Source organism: Hyperoodon ampullatus (genome assembly GCF_949752795.1).
Source record: "Hyperoodon ampullatus genome assembly, chromosome: 11".
Taxonomy (NCBI): Eukaryota; Metazoa; Chordata; class Mammalia; order Artiodactyla; family Ziphiidae; genus Hyperoodon; species Hyperoodon ampullatus.
Genome location: NC_136924.1, coordinates 100,320,166 through 100,342,030, shown reverse-complemented (window position 1 = coordinate 100,342,030; position 21,865 = coordinate 100,320,166). Strand labels below are relative to the sequence as shown.

At 36.8% G+C, this 21,865-nt stretch overlaps 1 protein-coding gene across 4 annotated transcripts in view; it reads right to left on the bottom strand.

Annotated features, from left to right (window-relative positions):
• The window catches only part of WNK1 (WNK lysine deficient protein kinase 1), a gene marked incomplete at both ends in the record, with an annotated part of 132,465 nt that overhangs the window by 41,809 nt on the left and 68,791 nt on the right, over positions 1-21,865 (bottom strand). For all 4 annotated transcript variants that reach the window (XM_079714880.1, XM_079714881.1, XM_079714882.1 and 1 more), the window contains 4 exons: positions 375-708; positions 2,076-2,295; positions 4,210-4,298; positions 20,414-20,571. In XM_079714880.1, coding sequence (XP_079571006.1) covers positions 375-708; positions 2,076-2,295; positions 4,210-4,298; positions 20,414-20,571 — 801 coding nt within the window. The remainder of the gene's footprint in view (positions 1-374; positions 709-2,075; positions 2,296-4,209; positions 4,299-20,413; positions 20,572-21,865) is intronic.

Below are 21,865 nucleotides of genomic sequence, written 5' to 3'. Positions count from 1 at the left end.
ACGTTATTCAGCTTTGCTAAAAGAGCTGAACCGGATTAGTGGGTTCAAAAATAAGCAGCTAAGATAAACTTGTCATTTTTCACTACTAATTATATTTTAAGGAATTATAAAAAGTAGAGATCTACAAATTAGAACTTTCAAGATGTTGGAACCTGTAGAATTGTTTTATATCCTAATCCTGTTTCCTCACTGTCCCATCCATACTCTATTAGCTATGGACGTAAGAAAGGTAGATGGCAACCATTTCAAACTTCTCATTTACACATTAGATTTCTACTTCAAAACCAAGAGGTCAGTGCGAAATGATGACTGAGAAGATAAAAAGTCAACTAGGAGTATCTTCAGCAACCCTGCCCGCTTCCCCCAGGACTCACACAACACAGACACACCAGGTGGCTGGTGCTGCAGCTGTTGGTGCTGATCTGCCTCGGGCTCCTCCGGCTCTACTTGTGTGGAAACAGAAGCTGAAGTGGTAGAGGCAGCGGGTCCGCCAGTGCACGTCGAAGGGGGCTGCGGGGCTCCTGCCTGCGAAGCACTGGACTGCTGCTCCCCCTGCTGTTTGAGGCTGCTCTCTTCCTGCTTTCTTTTTTCTTGCTCCTCCCGCACCAACTGACGCTGTTCTCGCTTTCTCTTAATTAATGACACTCTATCTTTGATGGCTTTTGCCATGGTCTTGTGATCACCTTCACAGACATACCCAGACTCTACCTGAAGGATAAAAGGGTACATTAGGAAGCAACAGGATATCAAAAGAAAACAAACCAAACACAAAAAAAGGTACTTTTGGGGAGAAAAGTAGAGTAGAAGGGGAAGAAAGAACTCTCTAAGGACTGGTCTTAACCAAACTGCGGAACTACTGGTCTGCATTATGCACTTCGCCACCATATTCTGAGATATTCATGGGGTGGGTGCTATTATCTTTGTAGAAACTCATGGGGTACATGTACCTTCACTAACTATAACAACAAAACAGTGGGGAACCTAAACATCAAAGTTTTTATTTAGTTATTTTTATTTTAAATTTTTATCTATTTATCTTGGTTGCACCAGGTCTTAGTTGCAGCATGGGCGCTCTTTAGTTGCGGCATGCATGTGGGATCTAGTTCCCCGACCAGGGATCGAACCCAAGTCCCCTGCATTGGAGGGCAGATTCTTAACCACTGCACCACCAGGGAAGTCCCAACATCAAAGTTTTTAAACCAAAAGGCTCATTCTATTATATTCACTCTATTTCCCACTCACATGTAACCATCAATATTAATATTAACCTGTGTTGCTTTTACTTCCTTTCACTAGACAACCACTTGACCAGATAAAACAACTGAGGTAAATATATGAAGGTTAAAAATAAAAACCTCAAACAGTATAAAAACCTGACAATTAAAAATAAGTACCTCTTTCATACCTGACCCCTTCTCAGAGGTAAGTAGTACTGAATGATTCTAACACATTCTAGCAGAGACAGTCTGTGAGTATCTTTGCACAGTAAATGGTTATTTAGGCACCATGGCAAGCCTAAGATGGGTGAAGAGTTTCCTTTTTGAATAGTGATCTTTTAGACATACTTCAAAAATGATTCACCAAGGGCTGCCTACTAATAATTGATCTTGAAAACTCCCTTTGAAGTAAAAACAATGTGTGATCTATTTATAGGGTTTGTCCAGATGACTGATCAAAGGCTACTGTATCAGTATTTAGAAAACATACCTTGTCATTCTAACTAAATAGGTTATACTAATTAGGAGTCAGTCAACCTTACAGACTTTCAAAATTACTTGAGAATGCTTTCTGGTTTGTTCTCTCTCTCTTTCTGTATGTCTGTCTGCCCGCTTGCCTGTCTGTCCGTCCATCCATCCTTATACGTATCTATGTCTATACACATCTCCTAAAATACACATATCTATGTCTATACAATTCTCCTAAAATAAAAATAACTTTTAGGGCCATTAATCAACACAATTTTATATCAGTGGAATATGCCATACACACTGCTTCATAAACTGCTTTTCTGCTCAACAGTATCAATGTATATAAGTCTACATCAATTTTTAAATGGCTGATTAGTGTTAATTTACCATTTCTTGAGCAACCTCTTCTGGCACATCTCTCTCCAAGTCAAAGGAAAACTCAATAGCTTCGTTGTCTTTGTATTTCCCCTTTAATTTCTTAGTATCTTCAATACGTAGCCATAATTTAATGGCTATCTTTTCGCCATCATCTTCTTCTGCTAATTCTACCCGTACCCCCGTCTCCTCCTGGAAGAAGGCATGGTTCAAAAGGTCTTTGATAGAGTATCTTCAAAAGAGAGGGGAAAGAAACAAAAAACAAAATGCCATTAGATTTAAAAGATACTTTTCGGGCTTCCCTGGTGGCGCAGTGGTTGAGAGTCCGCCGCCGATGCAGGGGACACGGGTTCGTGCCCCGGTCTGGGAGGATCCCACATGCCGCGGAGCGGCTGGGCCCGTGAGCCATGGCCGCTGAGCCTGTGCGTCCGGAGCCTTTGCTCTGCAACGGGAGAGGCCACAACAGTGAGAGGCCCGCGTACCGCAAAAAAAATAAAAAATAAAAAAATAAAATAAAAAGATACTTTTCAAGTATGGCTGATTATTGTTATTGGAATAATGAAAACAGACTGAAAAAAGAAGAAAAAGGGAAATTCTGTAACTCATTCTACATTGCTCCATTTGAACAGTGATTATAGTTTTATTCAAGTTACAGAACATCAGAACAATCTCATTTATGAATAAGAGCTCAAAGTGATACTTTTAAAATCTAATGATCTAATCTCATCTTAGTTAATAGTGTACTAATAATAGCGAGTAATACATAGAATATCATAGCTTCAAAATACCACATAATCATTTACATAGTGCTTATAGTTAACAAAAAATCTCGTATGCATGATCTCATCTGATCCTTGACCAACATCCAATGAAATATCATTTCCTGATTATTAGGAAATGGATCCTCAGAGAGACTGACAATCTTGCTCACAGTTATAGAAGTCATAAATGGTGGAATCAAAACTTGAAAATCTTTTTATTTCTAGTACATTACCTTCTACTACAGCAACCTTTATTTACTCCAATAAATCCTCTCAATTCTTTGTTCAACACCTTGTGTATTAGGCAAGCAGGAGTCTGATTGTGGAACAATTTTCTCTAGATAAATGGTCTCAAAATACCAGTAATCCAGTAAACTGTTCCATCCAGAAAAGAAACAAGAGTAACACACTCTAAGACTGGAGACAAATATTCCTTTATTGATAGTTTTTTAAAAAGTTCTTAAAGAGATTAAAGACTCTCCTTTTCAAGCAGTGTATATGAAAATAGAAACCCAACTAAATTTCTACTAAAAAGCCTTAAAGATCATGATGTTAAGTTCTTCCAAATAACAAAGTTATGAAAAGAATATGAGACTGGAGAAGTGAAGATATGGAATTCTTTAATTTGGTTGGTGTACCTGATCACTTGCATTCTTCAGGAGGTAGATTATACTCAATTTACAATTTCTATCTGCACTACCTGGTCTACTTTTTCTTCTCTGGAGGGTGAGGAGGGATGGTGAAAGTAGATTATGTTTCAAAAACAGACACTGGACCTTTGCCATGCCTAACGGGTGATGAATCAGCCATATGGCAGATCAGATACTTGCCCCTCCTCTGAGAAAAGTCCTCTGTAAGCATAAGTGACTAAGCCAGATCTCCTCCCAAGCTCTGGGTGAAGTCATCTCTTTTTACTCAAAGGAATTTTGACATTTTGCTCTTCTTCAGTTCTGGCATAGTAACAGCAAATCAAGACCTGCAGAGCTGAGTTGATTTTAAAGAGCCAATATTTTATTTCATTTTTTAGAATTCAATGGGTAAAGGACTAAGGAACAGATCTGCTGCGTTAAGGACAGAACCCTACTGAGTTTTACAAATCATGTTGATGTTGTAAGTAGTTCTTACTGAATGCAGCAGCTATGTTTAAGGTGGTTTTGGTTTAATTAAACTCTACCAAACCACATTCTTACAACATTTCAGTATACCAAATCTGAATACTACCTTCAATGGACAGAACTCTACTTTTAAAGATGTTACAAGACATAAACAGAGAAACTAATCACAAGTAAAGTATTAAATACACCTTAGATTGAGTGTTCTATTGAGAGCCTATTACACTTGAAGTTTTTGCTTAAGCAATACCCAGGTCAAAAGAGGCAACTTACCTTTCATCTTTGTTTTGCCGTATGCATCCTTCAATAATTTCCTTCACTTCAGGAATTGCTACTTTGTCAAAACTGGCTGGCTTCACCCCCTGAAAATCATAAAAATAGCGACAGAAACACATTAAGGAAGACAGGGACTTTGAACTTTATTTTTACTTGTCTCTTAAGGTTCTACAAGATTCCTTCTTACCATCCTGGCTTTTTTCTGATTTGCCTGCAAGACCTAGTCCATGCAGGGTCAGAGCTTGGAAGTGGCAATTTAGCCCCTACGAGATAACAGTAGTTAAGATAGTGGAGTCACTTACTTCCATAGCTTCACATGGCTAGCAAAAAATTTAGGCTGTTGTTAACATCTCTTGCTGTGTTTCAGGTAATGGAAGTTACTGGCTAAAAAGAAGGCCAAATGTTCTAATTGGTTAGACGATCTTCTGTTCAACCTCATTCCCTAACTCATTAATCAACATAACATTTATGGGCATGAATTTGCATGCTTAGTTTGGCAAGTATTCTACTATTATAGTATACCTTAACAACCTCAACCAGAAGTTAAGAATTTGGACTGGTTTGGCATGATAACTGAAGAGCAAATTGTCTTGTACATATGAAACATAAAATGATAAGTGATACATCAGACCCATATGAAAGACAAGCTCTCCAATTAATTTCTGAAGAAAATTCAATATCACTATTATATATATAATACTAAACAGCATCACAGCAGTATTTTAGAATCTTCACAAAGTATAAATTCTTTGCAAATAAAATTTCAGCAGTGTATGGAAAATATATATAAGAAAGAAGAATAACAAACTACTCCTGTCTGAGAGGTGGTGTGGAGAAAAACATATTATCTATTCTTGCCTCATCTCATCTAAGTAACCACATGGATTGATTTGAAGTAGCAACACCGATATACTGTCCAAGTGGCACTGTAAGTCTATAACCACATAACACACAGGGAGTAGGAAACAGGAGACAGGACTAGAAAAGTTAGAATATATTATAAATTATAATCAGCTACTGTCTCAGTGATGATATATATTAGAATTAGTGATATAATTTGATAAATCACAGAGATGTGTGTAATCTCTCACAGATTGAAATGAAATATATCAAATGGTTAGCTCTGAAGTCTTTAAATACTAGAGTTGTGGTGGGATAATTCTCATCGATTACTCACTACATTATTCAAAAGTCCTGAAGATAAATATATAAATTAATTAATTAATTTAAAAAGGGGAAGGGACTTCCCTGGTGGCGCAGTGGTTAAGAATTGGCCTGCCAATGCAGCGGACACGGGTTCGAGCCCTGGTCCGGGAAGATCCTACATGCTGCGGAGCAACTAAGTCCATGTGCCACGACTACTGAGCCTGCGCTCTAGAGCCCGCGAGCCACAACTACTGAGTCCACGCGCCTAGAGCCCGTGCTCTGCAACAAGAGAAGCCACCACAATGAGAAGCCCATGCACTGCAACGAAGAGTAGCCCCCGCTCGCTGCAACTAGAGAAAGCCCGCACACAGCAACAAAGACCCAACACAGCCAAAAATAAATAAATAAATAATCAATTAATCAATCAATTTTTTTAAAAAAACGTCCTGATTTGGAGGATTCTCCCTCTAGGGCTAACTTTCCACAACACGAAACTGTCTAATAAGGCTGACCCTAAAGTTAAAAATCCATGTATTTAAAATGTTTGTTTCTAAGTAATGACTACAAAGATAAGTATTTGTATTTTCCTCAATCTTTTTATTTTTCAAGACCAGCTAAGTTTTCCAACTAGTCTTTGTCTTCACATAATCATTCTAATGAAAACAAAAAATAATGCTGCTGAAGCAAAAGAATGCTTTAACTGAGCAAGCTGGTATGGTATTTCAAATTAAAGCTAAAGAAAACAGGAACTGTTTTAAGGAAAAAAAGGATGATGCTCACTAAAAGTTCTCTGGTAGTAGAAACACTGGAGATTTTGTTTTATATTTGTTTTTCTACAATAAACATGTAAAAGTGTATAAAAGCACACTTTTAAGATGCTATTTATAAATATAATGGGAAAAACAATTAGAATACCATATATTAAGTTCTTAGAACATTCACTATTGGCAGAAAATTATGTGAAGGACAGTTCTTTGCTAAAATTGGACATTAATACACAGTTGGCCTTTGCATGTAAAGACATTCCATATGTTACAGGGAAGTAGTTAAAAGAGGGTATAGACTATGATTAGAAAAAATGTTCCTACTTCCATAAACACATACACTTTAGAGGAATGTAGTTTAGCCTTCTGGCAATAAAACTCTACATACTGAGTTAATAAATCACACCTATACTGACTATATTAAAAGACTCTTCTGTTTCAATTTAGCATAGGCATATTGGAAAGATCAAAGGATGTAATAGAAGACTTGAAATCACTGTGAACTGGACAAGCAGAAGCAGCTCTGAGCTTCAGAGTCCCTGTCTAGCAAATGGGGATAATACCTGTCCAACAATATTCATGGGAACTAGAATCATATGTGATTATCTAGGTTGAAATCTCTTTGAGTTATTAAGTTTGCTGACCTAAGACACACCTCTGACTTCAAAGGCCATCACCAAAGATAATAAAGCTTACAGTTAAAAGGAAGCAAAGAATTCTCTTCGAAAAATAATCACCAAGATCCACAGTGAACCTGCTTTCATCCTTGGTTATCCTTAAAAATAACCCTCTTGTTAATCCTTCCTATGCAGACATACTTACATTCATGACTTCACAAACAGGAAATCCTATTTACAAGTAGAAATGCTAGTTGAACAAATGAGATATAAGGTTATAATGACAAAACCAGCAACTACGCATCATATAACACATTGACTCTACTAGGTTAAGCTGCTTTCTCAACGTATAGCCAAGTCTTAGGTACAGAAAATTCCATACCAATGCTACACAACATATTCAGATGCCACTGCTGCCTTAAAAAATGTTGCAGGTGCCAAGACAGCCAATAAAACGGAGACAGTCCAGCAGCTGGTATTAAAACATTACCCACTGAGATAATGAAAAAGACAAGAAGAAATCTCAGCAACCATCAAGAAACCAGAATTATCAAAGTATGTAACAGAAGTATTCTGAATCATTTGCAAAGAAGCAAGAATATATAGGGATTATATCCTAAAAATGACCAAAAAAAAAAAAAAAGTAACAATGAGCATGAAACGTCAATGACCCTGAAAGTGACCTACAGAAAATGCATCTGGGACACATGATGGAAAGCTACTTAAAATAAGCACAGGTTTCAATACACAGCACTCATCACACTTAGAGGCTTCTTGTTCTTAAGAGATAAGAGAACTCTAATACGTATAAAATGGATAACTAATAAGAACCCGCTGTATAAAAAAATAAATTAAATTAAATTAAAAAATTAAAAAAGAGATAAGAGAACTCTATTTTTTTATAATTGATAATTTTTAAAATTAAAAAGTTGGTTTAAGATTATTCTAAAACACGATTTAAGCACCAGACAGAACAAAATAATAAGAAAATATTTTAATGATAATATTTCATCTTTTTTCCTTTTAATTTATGTATTTCAACAAAGATAATCAATGAGTCTGAAAATCCTTCAAATGTCACCTCTTTTCTATACTGTCTGATTTAGCCCCAGAGAGTCCTATTCTAGTCCTGTTCTGACCAGCAGAAGCCAAGTTTTGCTCACCTATCCTGAATGAGGTTCAAAAATACAAAACAGAAAAGTGCTAAGGCAGATAAATTGGGCTAATGTTTTACATATAAGAAAAATTAAGTTAGTCAAAGACACGCACCCTGTCACTCCATCCTTCCAGAGCTAGCAACCTGCCAGCTCTAGAAATATTCTTCCTTACTGTTGTAATTCACAGGATCTCTCTCTAGGCAGCAGTGCCATATTATGTTTTTTGACGTGGGACAGTAACATGTTTCTCTGCATTAAACAAAAGTACTTCTTGAACAGCTAACGTACATTCATTTAAGACACTTTTGCGATTATATAAAATTATATATTCTCTTAAACAAAAAAACAAAGGCGACTCTTGTGCAGTTTTAAATGGAGTACAAAAAGAAAACAATAACAACAATTGTGACTCTCCAAGGGCACACCGAGAGTTGATATTAAAAAAAAAAAAAGAGTTGATAAAAATGTTTATAAAATATGTTGCTTTATTTAAACTAAGAAAAATCCCAAACACATACATGCATCTTACAGACTAAGTTTTTCTGTCAATTCTATATACTTATAGTTTGCAACTAATCTGCTGGAATAATAAAAGTGAGTCATAATAAAAATATAAGTGAGTCATAATATAGTATTCTCTGGTTCAATCTTCTAGCTCTTAAAAAGTGTCAGCACTTGCTTCTTAAAAACTTACGTTTCAAATGTGTTAGGGTAACATTTTCCTTTTCATAAGAGCAAAACTTTTCCTAACCATTCAGAATTGAGAAAAGTCTCCGTCCTCCTCATACAAAATGTTGTGTAAGTTAACTAAACTACAAAACTAAATTATTTTTAAAAGCATTCTGAACTAAACACTCTCAATACTTTAACTGAAACTTTCCACACATATCATCAAATGGCTACAACATACCTTTTGTATACACTGGAAATTCTTACCCACCTCATTTACACAATCCTTTTGAGGACAGCAGCAGCAATGAGAATTTACGATGACAAACACTGAGCAAAAATCTCTCTTTGTAAAATCCATCAGAAAAGGCAAAATAGACTTGTTACAGTTAGAGGAAAATGAAGGGGGAAATATATAAGATGTAAATTAACAGAGTAACTTAGCCCACAGCATAAGCAAGGCAGACATCAAAATCAGGCTGAAGTTTAGTTTCTTGTTTAACACTAGCCATGCTTCCCCAACTCTCAGACCTAAGTTTGCTCTGAGCCAACAATGTACTTATTCTAGATCGGCCCTTTAGACAAAACTACATGCCAAACAGCAGGGAAACTTAGTCTGCTACCCCTCCTCCTGCTTCTCCTCCAACAGCAGCAGATCCCTAAACAAGCAAAATAAGATTTTTTTACTTGCTCAAAGCTCCACCCATTATGTCCACAGGTTCTGCCTCCTTGACAGCAAAACCTACACCAGAAATCTGTTTATCTAAACACTCCCTTCCCCTTAATCATGTTGAAACTATGCTTTAAAAGAAAATGGGGAACGAATTCAATGACCAAAATGTAAACTAAGAATATATAGCCAAAAGAACACTGGACAAGGAAATCCTAATACTGGGAATGAGCTCCTAGTTCAACCTCTCATGCACCAAGTTTGTGTGACCTGGGCCATATTCCTTAAACTCACTTGAAAAGTGAGCATAATAGTTCTTGTTAACCTAATTTAAAAAGTGGTGACATTAAGGTAAACTGCCTTACCACTGTCTCATGGTACATTAAAAAAAAATTAAATAGCTGTGAACAGTTTCTTATCACCCAGAAGTGATAAGAATTTATCCTTCTCCGTTCCCTCCTATTATTAAAAGCCTTAATATGAAGATCTACCTAAAGACATTTCTATTTGCCAGGAAGATCTCATGGAGCCAAATGGCTACTACTTTGATTTTAGTGATTAAGGAAAGGTTTTTCTTCATGCCATTAACAAAGATGGTAGAAAAAGCACTGTTCATTGCAATATTATAATGGATAACATAACAAAGTGCTATCCCTTGTAATTTGGTAAGCCTGAATCCCCATCAAGACAGTGGGTACTAAGGCTTTAATTACTCAGTAACAGGAGGATAAGGGCTTAGAAGTTATTTGGTAGGATTACTTCTACTCTAAAGGCTAGAAATGACTATTATTTCTAACAAGCTATCTCAAAGTAGTTGCCACAGATCTCTTGCTCAACACAATCTGTCACTACAAAGTACACTAAGTAGGCAGTGTAGGATGCCAGCTATTGCTCATAAATACAGCAATGCAGTCCACCAATGCCTCTGACTTAAGTGTCTGACCAAAGCTGCTTAGGACTATGCTAAGCTAAATGAAAACGGAAGAGCCAGAAAACGGGCACCATGCTCCCTGCTTCAGAGGCTCATCAGACATAAACACGTGAGTAAGTTTTTAAACTTTACTGTGCAACAAACAAAACCAAAAATGAGGTAGCTTTTTTTGGACAATGGTATAATGTAGGCACAAATATCTAGATCTATGAAGATGAGGCTTTTTTTATATATCAAAATAAAAGTTTTCAATGTAAACAGTTTATATGTCTAAACTCTACTTCTTCCTTCTCTTCAAGTCAGTGTCTTTCTCTGGATTTCCTCCATTTCTTTCAATGGTATCATTATTTCCAGAAATAGAAACCTTAGTCTTCTTGGATGCTTCTTCTCCCACAATATTTAAGTACTATTATTCTCCAGGAGCTCTTTAAACAACGAGAAATGTTTAAAACAGCTCGTATATAGTTCTGCTGCTAGTACTCCTACTGCCCCTCCAAAAGCCAAAGATCTCTGGTTGGACAAAGTGAGATTTTTACTGGCTTGTTACTTCTCAAAATCATTGCTTCTTCTGCATAACAACTGTGACCACCAAAATCCAGATGATCAACACCTCACCTCTTTAAACTTAGACCAATTTAAGATGGGTCTCACTGTTTCTATTCTCTCCAATTTGTATTTTACACTGTGGCCAGCTCAATCATCTGGCTTCATCTAAGCATCTGACATTTAATTAACCATTTCCAATCATCTGACATCATTTAACTCACAACACGTTACTCAAATATGGTTAACAGTTCTCCACACCTACAAGATGACCACAGGATCACAGATCTAGAAAGAATCTGAGTTAGAGTCCCAACTTGTCCAAATGAGAAAACTGTAGATCAAAGAGATTAATGCCATGTCAAAGATGGAATTAATTCATTAATTCACTGGCATCTATGAGGTGTCATGTCCAGTCTAGTCTAGTACGTATAAGACACCTACTAGATATACTGCATTACCTTCAGCACCTAGAATACAACAAATAGAGCTTATATTCTAGTGGGTAAGGGCATAGTCAATGGTAAAGCAAAAACTAGAATCCAGATTCAACAATGTCTAGTTCAGTGTTACTTCTAGCCCACATTATAGTGCTTTTAATTTAATTTCCTTAATCTGGGGTGAAAAGCCCTCACAAGTCAACTTCTACCTACTTCTGTACTCCTATCCCCCCCAAATAAGTCCAGCCAAATTAGTTACTTTTTCACTGAATACTTAATGCACATTTTCACAAGAATATTCTTTCTACTGCCCTCTTTTTCAGTCAACTGAGTCCTACCCTTCTTTCAAGGTATACCTCAAATCACACATACAGAGAAGGTGGCAACTACAAAGTATTTGTATGAATCTTCTGGCATATAAATTATTTACAAGATACCAAGAAACTCAATACTATTATAATTTACTTAAGCACAGGAGAAGCCATCTCTCTATATCCTATCAGTTTTTATTCTGTAGTCTAATGCTGTGTGAATTATAGATCAACATTCAGTTGGGATAAGTAAAACTAGCTTTTCTGTGAAATTCTGAAATAGGGATTTCACAATTGTTTTTTAGCACCGAAAATGTTGGGAATGATACCCAACTGTTTGGTTTAAGATTAATGGTCTGATTAAGACCCTTTAATATTAATCAAATCACAGGACAGTAATAGAATGACTTTGAAAATCATGCAAAATGTTCCTAAGATACACCCTATGATACACCCAGTTTCCTCTTATGTGTATAATTTAAATTTATTGGATGGAAATAGGAATAAAATTTATAAAGGAATCATTTCAGCTAATTCCAGTGGATTTAGACCTCTGGGATATCACACACACACACAAAATCCAACTGCTAAAGAAAAAAATACAAAGTTTTTCCTAACTTTTCAAACCCTATCTATAATCAGGAATCAGCTTCACTTGTTTCTGTAAAAAAGGAGGGTGAAATGCAATCTGTTATATAAAAGCCAAAAGGAATTTCACCCCAACTGCTTTAATTCTGTTTTTCCCAGACAGAATGTTCAAACCTTGCAATCCAAAGGCTAATGGAATCAGTGACAAAGTCAAATTACACAAACAAAGTAATTAAAAATCCCCATTATTTCTAACTTGGTTGTTATGAGGCTGGATTCAGCCAGATTCTTACTGGTATGAACCATTAGTTTACAGGAATTTGAACATACCTTATGATCCCATTGGAAAACAAGCCTCTTCAAACTCCCTACCAAATCCAACTAGCTCTATCCAAGGAAATTAGTTGACCTCATGACTCCCCAAGGCTCATTACTCTCTGGATACATGAAAGCTTGTGCACTGCTCCAATCTCAAATGCACTATCCTCCATATAAAAAACTGATGTCACTGCTTACCGTAGCTTCTATTCTTTTAATAGCAGACAAAACTTGTGCTAAGTACATTACTACTCTTATTTGGATCTTTTCATTGCCAATGGCAGAAAACTTCAAGATAAGTTTTTCTCTTTTGAACAGGGATCATGAACCCTGTTAAACAGGGGCTCAAACCTGTGACACCAATCTGAGACTTATGCTACCCAGGTACCCTAAATTTTTTTTCCCTTGAAATCTAGGGGAAAAAGTTTACAGAACAGAAACAGGAAAAGGAAAACGTTTTAAGGTTTGTATTAGTGTTATGTTAGAGATGCTTGATTTCTGACCCTACTATTAGTATTTCTCCTTCATGTCCTTGGGCAAAATGCTTAACCTCTGAATCTATCTTCTCACCTGTAGAATGAAGGTATTATCTACTTATCAAAATACAAAAGATTAAAATAAGATAGTATATGTAAAGCACTTTGCAAGGTGATTGGCAAGAAGCAAGATGATAAATAAATGTGAGCTCATTTTCACTCATTTAAAACTTGGCTTTATTTTAAGTTCATTAAACACATTTTAAACACTGCTATTTGCTGAATGTTGCTAGGTAAAAGAATAGAACAAGAGACAACTTATTTCACTACTAAGCATGTCATAATGATGTTAATGGTAATAATGGCCACACCTAATAAGTACTGACTGCTAACTGATTTAGGCACTTTTCTCATGTAATCCTCATTACCAGCTTAGGCTCAGATAAGTTAATTAACTTGCCCAAGGTATCAGCTAGGAAATGACACTGCTGGGATCTGAACTCAAGCAGACCCAACTCCAGAGCCCATTTCCTCCACAGGCAACACTGTGTTTCACTCCCTATAGTTCTGTATTCGTGTATTCATCTCGCAAACACTGACTGAGTGCCTATTACCTGCCAGGCTCTAAGCACTAGGAAAACAGCCAAGAACAACTCAAATAAAACCCCCAACCACAGAATTTATATTCTAATTGGGGTTTTAGATAAACACTATTAGGCTGTGATAAAAGCCATGAAGAAAAATAAAACCATAGGGGATAGAAGTAAAGTGTGTGCACATATAAGACTGTTTTAGATGGATGGGCAGGAAAGGCCTCTCTGAGACCTGAATGAAATGCATGTGCAGAACAATGACACACAACGGTTCTTTATCAGTGCACCATAGAATATAGTTATTAAACCGGTACATTACACATTTACCTATCCTATCCTTACACAGACAGGTTTAAATACCCTCAGGTCACAGACTGACACTGTACTAGACATTTATGAATTCAGTACAGAATTTTGACATGAGCAGGGGAGCTGGAATCAGAATAACTCTGTTATTTTCTAGATATGTAATCATGGGCTAGCCATCCTGGGCTTCAGACTTTTTATTTTGAAGTGTAGACAACAGTACTAGTAAACCACCCCCAATGAGGGTTGTTGGAAGAATTAAATTACATAATATATGCAAAGTGTTTAATGCAATGTCTGAGACATAGGATGTATATGTGTTAATATTTACACTGCTATCATCTGCTATTTACATGGCAGTTGTACCACTGCAAGGCCAGACATGTAGTAGTGAACTGGTCTACAGAGGAAAAAAAACCCTGTCCTTGAGAGGCTCAGTTCTCATGGTGGGGGGACAACAGTTAGTATCAATATAATTATCATTACAGTATATTAATAAGACAGAGGTTGAGTATGATGGAAATACTTAAGGGGCAACAATATTGGCATGACTTTCTTCAAGAATCCTAGGACTTCCCTGGTGGCGCTGTGGTTAAGTATCCGCCTGCCAACGCAGGGGACACGGATTTGATCCCTGGTCTGGGAAGATCCCACATGCTGCGGAGCAACTAAGCCCATGTGCCACGGCTCCTGAGCCTGCGCAACACAACTACTGAAGCCCACGCTCCCTAGAGCTTGCACACTGCAACTACTAAAGCCCATGCTCTGCAATAAGAGAAGCCACCACAATGAGAAGCCCGCACAGCACAACAAAGAGTAACCCCCGCTCGCTGCAACTAGAGAAAGCCCATGTGCACCAACGAAGACCCAACGCAGCCAAAAAAAAAAAGAACCCTAGAAATATTTCTGGTAAAGAGCTCCAGATGACTGGGGTTACTGGCTCATTCCTTCATACAGATCTGCCTTAGCATCCCTGACAGAGGCCAATAAAGCTCTCAACTTAAACTTAAAGCTCTCAACTTAAACTCTGACTCAATGAGATCAAAACCCTGTACCTCATTATGTCTATAAAATCCACGTGCTTTATTATATTTACGACTTCAATGTTTACCTTCCCTACAAGAAGGTGAAAGAACACTGAAGCATATGTCTTGTTCACTGCTATATCCTCAACCTGGCACACAGAAGACACCTAACTAATGGCTGTTAAATACGTGAATAATCGTTAAAATAAATTGAAAAGAAACTGAGAACTAGAGTTTATGGTTCAACTGACTAGAGTTCTGTGATCTTCAAACCTAAAAAAGTAACCCTGAGCTGTTAAACACTCTTCTTTGTATCCCATTTCTAAGATAGTGCGAAACCCATAGGAGGCCTTGTGAGTTTAGGAGGGGGCAGTTCACTGACTACTCTTGGTAAACAGCGGGTGCGTAGTAGATCTGGGATGGAAACCAGGAATCTGGACTGGCAGGGGGCAGTTTGCATTAGGGAGTTTGATGATCTCTCGATGGATAACCAAACATGTTTCCTTAATAAATGTGCAATCGCTATGCAATCGTTAGGATATGCTGACATATCCTTTAAAAAAATTAGTTAAATTTACACCCAAAGCAAACTTAAGGGAAAGTACAATACTTCAAGGTGTATTTCAACAGAGTCACCACTATTGCTTATACAATCATATAAATCATTGTATAATCAAGGTAAACTCCCCACACATTTATCTCAGCACCCAAAACATGAGAAAAACTTTAGAAAATTAAAAAAGGACATAGCCCTTTTTATTCTTCATTGGAAGCCAGAAGATGGGAATGGAGGTTAGTGAAACCAAGACAGAGTTTCCCAGATAAGAAATATAATAACTGAAGTACAGAATAACGGACTGTAGATAATACAGAGCTCAGTTTTCACAGCTGTGAGGAAAAACAAAGAACAAGTAAATGCCTGCAGTATCCTCAGAGACCAAGGGTTCCAAAAATTCCAACTGACTTAACTCCTCAAGCTTTTTATTCCAGCTTTTCCACGGCTTGACTTACTATTTTGCGTTTTTAAAAAGCAACTCTTGAATAGGCAGAAAAAAATGCAATTAAATAGGGTTAGATTTCTAAGTCAACTTGGTTACTTATAATGCTAGTAAAAAGGTTCCATGAACAATGGAACAAAAATTTATTCAAATAATGCTTGATACTACAATATTTAGTCTTTTTTTTTTTAATTTAACCAAAAATAAGGTATACAGAACTGGAAGGGACCTGAGGTGATCACTGTTGTAGCTCACACTTCTCAAACTTTAATGTACACACAAATCATCTTTGGATCTTGTAAAATGCTGGTTTTGACTCAATCCGTCTGGGACGGAGCCAAAATTTTACATTTTTATAATAACAAGTGTCCTAGGATGCCAATTCTGCTGGTTGTGGGGACTGCACTTTGCACAGCAAAGATCTCAATAGTGATTTGAGAATTGATGGAAGAGCATGTGAATAGATGACTTTTTCAAATGCCTTTCTAGTCCTGGAATTTTGACTCTATTAAAGTTATTGTTTTCTGCTCTAGTTGTACCAAATAGCTTTTCCCAGTCTACAAAAATATATTGTACACGTACATATATAAAGTGTATCAGTTTCTACTTGCTACTATTCAATTCCACGTTAGTAGGATAATTTTAGTATTTCTAAGGTGACCTTATTTTGCAGGGTAAACTCAACTGTCCCAAACTGACATAGTGTCTAACTTGACTATATCTGGGATTCCTTTAATTGAATCATTTATTCTTCCAAGTATCACTGAGTGCCTACAATGTGCCATATGCTATGCTACGAACACAAAACTACAAACAAAGATTTAATAAATCGGGCTCTAGGACAATACCTTTTAAAACACTGTATATTTCATCCTTCCTGTTCCCAATTCCTCTCCAGAGGTGAGGGTGGCTATAGGTTCAAACAGTTTAAACAATGAGAAAAGGAGGAAGAAACTACAGAAATAGAAAGAAATAAAACCTGTTGAACATTAAAAATGTGGTACATTCATACAATGCAATATTATTCAGCTACAAAAAGGACGGAAGTACTGATTCATGCTAAAACATGGCTAAACCTTAAAAATGTTACGCTAAATCAAAGCATAACACAAAAACAAAGTGTAACACAAAAGGCCATATATTTTATGATTCTGTTTGTATGAAATGTCCACAACAGGCAAATCAAATCCATAAAGACAGAAAGTAGATTAGTGCTTGCCAGGGGCTGGGTGGAAGAGGAATGCGGAGTGACTGCTAACAGGTGTGGGGTTTCTTTTTTGGGGTGATGGAGTGGCATTAGTGGTGATGATTGCAGAACACTGTGAATACACTAAAACCCACTGAATTTTACACCTTCAAATGATTTAAATGGAGAATTTCATGGTATGTGAACTATCTTAAAAAAAAAAAAACCACAACCCATTGACAAACTGAAAAAAGGGTAAATACTACACTAAGACTATGGAAACAGTGATATTGGTCTTTCTAGGGTCTATTAAACTAATGCCAAACACTTTTTTCATTTGAGAAGGGGATTTTCTTCTCAACTGAGCTGGAGTTTGCATTTGCAAATAAAGATTCATTTGTTGATTAGACGGTGCCTCAAATGCATTATCTTAAAAATCAAATTAATTTCTTTTCTTTACTTTTATCAAATAATTGTTTATATAAACTTTTATCTGATTTTATGGCAGTACTGTGCCTGACAGTCTGAAGCCAAAGAACACTGCTTTTAGCCCTGAGCCTCCATTGAGTAGATTTAATCAATAGGGTTTACACTATTTTTCACCTACTCATCCTACACAGTCATTATTTTTAACCAGTTAAACATATTTGGTGGGTAAGGTATAGAACAAGGTAGAATTTAATACAGGTCACCCATAAATTCTGCATTAAAAAAAAAACAGTCCTACCATATAATTTATAACTTTATTTCTTTAAACAGCAGAGTTATTTTTTAGACTTCATTTTACATAAAGAAACTAAAATTCTATGATCCCTCGAGATATTTTAAGTACCAACCTTTATTTGTTTAGAGAAATAATCAGGAACTGAATTCACAAGATTAATTAGAGACACCTATCACTAGACAACCCGGTAATGCCTAGGCAGTGTCTCTAACAGCAAAGCACTGTCTGATGGTTCATAACAAAACCTACCAAGTTTCAAAGTAGACATATTGCAAGACCCACAAAGAAGGCTGGTGGCTGAGAGACAGTAGAGAATGTTTAAATATATGGCTATCTGATGGATACTTCATTCTTCTGGTCTATTCACTATCAAAACATTCAGTACTGCTGGCAGGAAAATGAAAGCTATTTGTTAATAAGTCTTTGTGTTTAAAATCCAGAATGATCACCTCAAGCAGTAGTACTGGGTTTAAGATGCTATTTATTCTTAGGCAATAGAAATAATAAATATGGCCAGTGAAAAATGGGTGTTACATTAAAACCTGTTATGTTTTCGCCACAGAATTAAAGTGATAGTTCTACTCTTAACAGAGACAAAAGACTGCCCACAAATTATCAGAGCTAATAATTTAAGTAACTACTTGCTCACACTGAGATTCTCCTGCCTACTCCAAGTACAGAGGCTAATAGCATTCTAATAGAACATTATCACCACTTTTGCAGATTAGAAATTAGTTACAGAACTCTTCAGAGGAGAATTTTTAATGAAGTTCTGGTGTCATGTGTTTGATTTTTTTTTGAATTTTTGAATTTTATTTTATTTTTTTATACAGCAGGTTCTTATTAGTTATCCATTTTATACATAGTAGTGTATATATGTCAATCCCAATCTCCCAATTCATCCCACCCCACCCCGCCACTTTCCCCCCTTGGTGTCCATACGTTTGCTCTCTACATCTGTGTCTCTATTTCTGTCCTGCAAACCGGTTCATCTGTACCATTTTTCTAGGTTCCACTTATATGTGTTAATATACGATATTTGTTTTTCTCTTTCTGGTGTCATGTGTTTAGAATCGGAGTCAGCAACATTCCCCGTTAAGAGCCAAACAGTACATAATTTAGGATTTTTGAACCACAGAGTCTGTTGCAATTACTCAACTCTGCCATTGTAATATGTGAAAACAGACATAGATAATACAGAAACAAATAAGTGGCTGTGTCATTACTTTCTTTATGGACACTGAAATTTGAATTTCATATAATTTTCATAGGTCATCACATATTCTTCTTCTTATGGTTTCCCCCTCAACCATTTAGGAATGTAAAAAGAATTCTTAGCTCATGGGCTGTACAAAAATGGATAGGAGGCTGGATTTGGCCCATGGATCAAAGTTTGCTAATCCCTGGTTTAGAGTGTGATGGAGTGAAAAAGTTATAGACAGTAAGTTAGTAAATAAATTACACAAAACATTTTACATACAAATTGTAAATTTTATGGTCCTAAAATTTAATGTATTTAACCTCTTAATCAGGTTTAATATTCAGTTTGATCTCCTTAAGAAGATATGTATTTACAAAGGGTATTTTCACATTATTATTTGTTTTCATAAATATTAGGTGGAAAAGAACACCTTAGCTTAATTGAATTCAAATTCATAAAGAAAATCAATCTCTTGTCCATCCACTTTGGCCATCTCTATTTTAACTCCTTATTTCAGTCTATTGGTTATTCCTTCAGATTAGTACAATAGCCACTTAACTGGGTTTTCAGCTTTTTAGTGTTTCCTCATAAATCCATCTTCCACTCTGCAGCCAGAATAATCGTTTAAAAATTTAAGTCTGATCTTATGACACCTACCAAGTCTTTTTTTTTGGGGGGGGCGCTGCACCTCGTGGCCTGTGGGGTCTTAGCTCCCCGACCAGGGATTGAACTCAGGCCCTTGGCAGTGAAGGCATGGAGTCCTAACCACTGGACCACCAGGGAATTCCCACAACACCTACCAAGGCTTATAGTGGCTGCAATGGTTCCCCCAGTGCTCAAGTATAGTCTAAACTTTCACTTTCCTCCGTTATCCCTTGTCTCTTCTTTTTCCTATTTTCAAACTGTAGACATACAAAGATTTTTCACATGCAACTCTATCTTAGTCTTTCCCTATTTATTTAACATCATTTTCCTAACCTGTCCAAACTCAATTAGGCACTACTTCTATGTGCTTCTGTTACGTACCTATCCCTAGAATAACTGCTTTTACACCCTATGGCAACAGTCTGGTTTACTTGTTTGTTCTCCTTCGCCTAGTAATAAACTCTTGAGAGACAGGTTTGTGTTTTACTTAACTATAATATTCAATACCTAGGATCTAGAAAGAAGTCTGGAACATAATAGAGACTTAAATATTTGTTGGATGAACCCATGAACTGTTACGGGTTGAACTGCGTCCCCTGCCCCCACCCCCACAAAAGATATGTTAAAATTCTGATCTTCAGTTTCTCAGAATGTGACCTTATTTGGAAATAGGATCACTGCAGGTATAATTAGTTAGAATGAGGTCAACCTGGAGTTGGGTGGCCACAACTCAATCTGACCAGTCCTTATAAGAAGAGGAGACATGAGACACAGACAGATGAGGGGTGAACTCCATGTGATGCTTTCTAGTGTTGTTCCCTTTTGCATGGTTTGATGTTATACAGCTTCTTAGATGTGGCCTAAGATCACCAGTCAGTTAGGACAAGACTTACACTGGTCACTCGACGGTAGATCTGCGCAGCATTTTGGCACTCGGAGTAAGGGTATTCAGATGTGGCCATCTCAAGCATGCACATCCCAAAAGCATAAACGTCAACGGATTCATCATATTTCTCCTCATACATCTCAGGGGCCATGAACTCTGGGGTACCTTAAATTAAAAGAATGATTCAGACTCAGTGTGAGGAGAAGCTGCGATTCATGGGGAGGGCAACAGCAGAGGGGTTGACCTGTGAGAGAGAAGAAAGTGGAAGGGGGGTAAGAGGTGAGGGAGGAAAAAGAAAGAAAGGTAGGTAGGTAGGTGGTGGGGGGAGAGGCAAGAAATCACCTTAGTCTGTTCCATCAAATATGTTATAGATCTTACACTACAACTCCTTTAAAAAAACTGGCACAGGATCAAGTGTCTATTTATTTACTGTTTCAAATGGATTAGTGTTATACAATGTCAAAATAGAGCCTTGCATAAAACTCATATTGAAAACAAACGGAAGGAAAAGGTAAGAGACTACCAAGGAATAAAGTAGATATAATGGCATCTACCTGTAAGATAGGATGATGGGTTAAAAAAGATCAAAATACTTGTCTGCCCCCTACTGTACGGTAGCTGTAAGGTTAACATTCATATAATAGCTAGTCTCTTGCCATTAACATTCCATCTGATCAGTTTCACTTTTAAGGTGGCTTTTCAGTAAAAAAACCTGATATTCAATACATTTTTAAAATGATAAAATAAACTGTAATTGTCTATAAAGGCCACTCACCAGAGCCCTTTTCTTCACACACTTACCACCCCCCCTGCAGTACACAAACCTACTGCAGATGTAAGAAGTGTAGTGAGGCACATCCTATAGACACACACACAAGTAATTCGGTCTGCACTTGAGTTCTCAGACTGAATTATGAGCATAGAGTGTATGATTCCACACACCAGGTTTCCAATGTTTCCAAAGAAATTAAGCCCGAATACCTCAAATTATGGGACATTTCTAAGAACAGGCTTGCACACTACGGTTTAAACAAAAAAAGAAGAAAAAACCCTCTTGGGACAGAGATTAAGATGCCAAAGACAATCAAAGAACTGTTTCCTATAAGGAGGGCAAAAAGGAAATTCGTCTTTAAATAACTCTTTTCCCAGGAACACTATTTTGTAAGGATGTGCAAATTACTGGTGTTCAATGTTTTTCTTATTAAAACACAGGATTCTAGCCCACTTAAAAATGAATGGCTTTCTTGTTGTTGTTATTGTTGTCACCTTTTGGGAGAGCAGAGTGTTTGTGAAGATTTCAAGTTTTCAAATTGTCATACCCTCTTCAGAAAGTGAAAGCTTGTAAAATAATCAGCATTAAATTATTTTTCCAGCTGCAACTCTCTAACATACAGTTAACGGCTGAAAGGACAGACTTGTTGTGTAGATCGGTGATTCTCAAGAACGACGATTTGCCCTA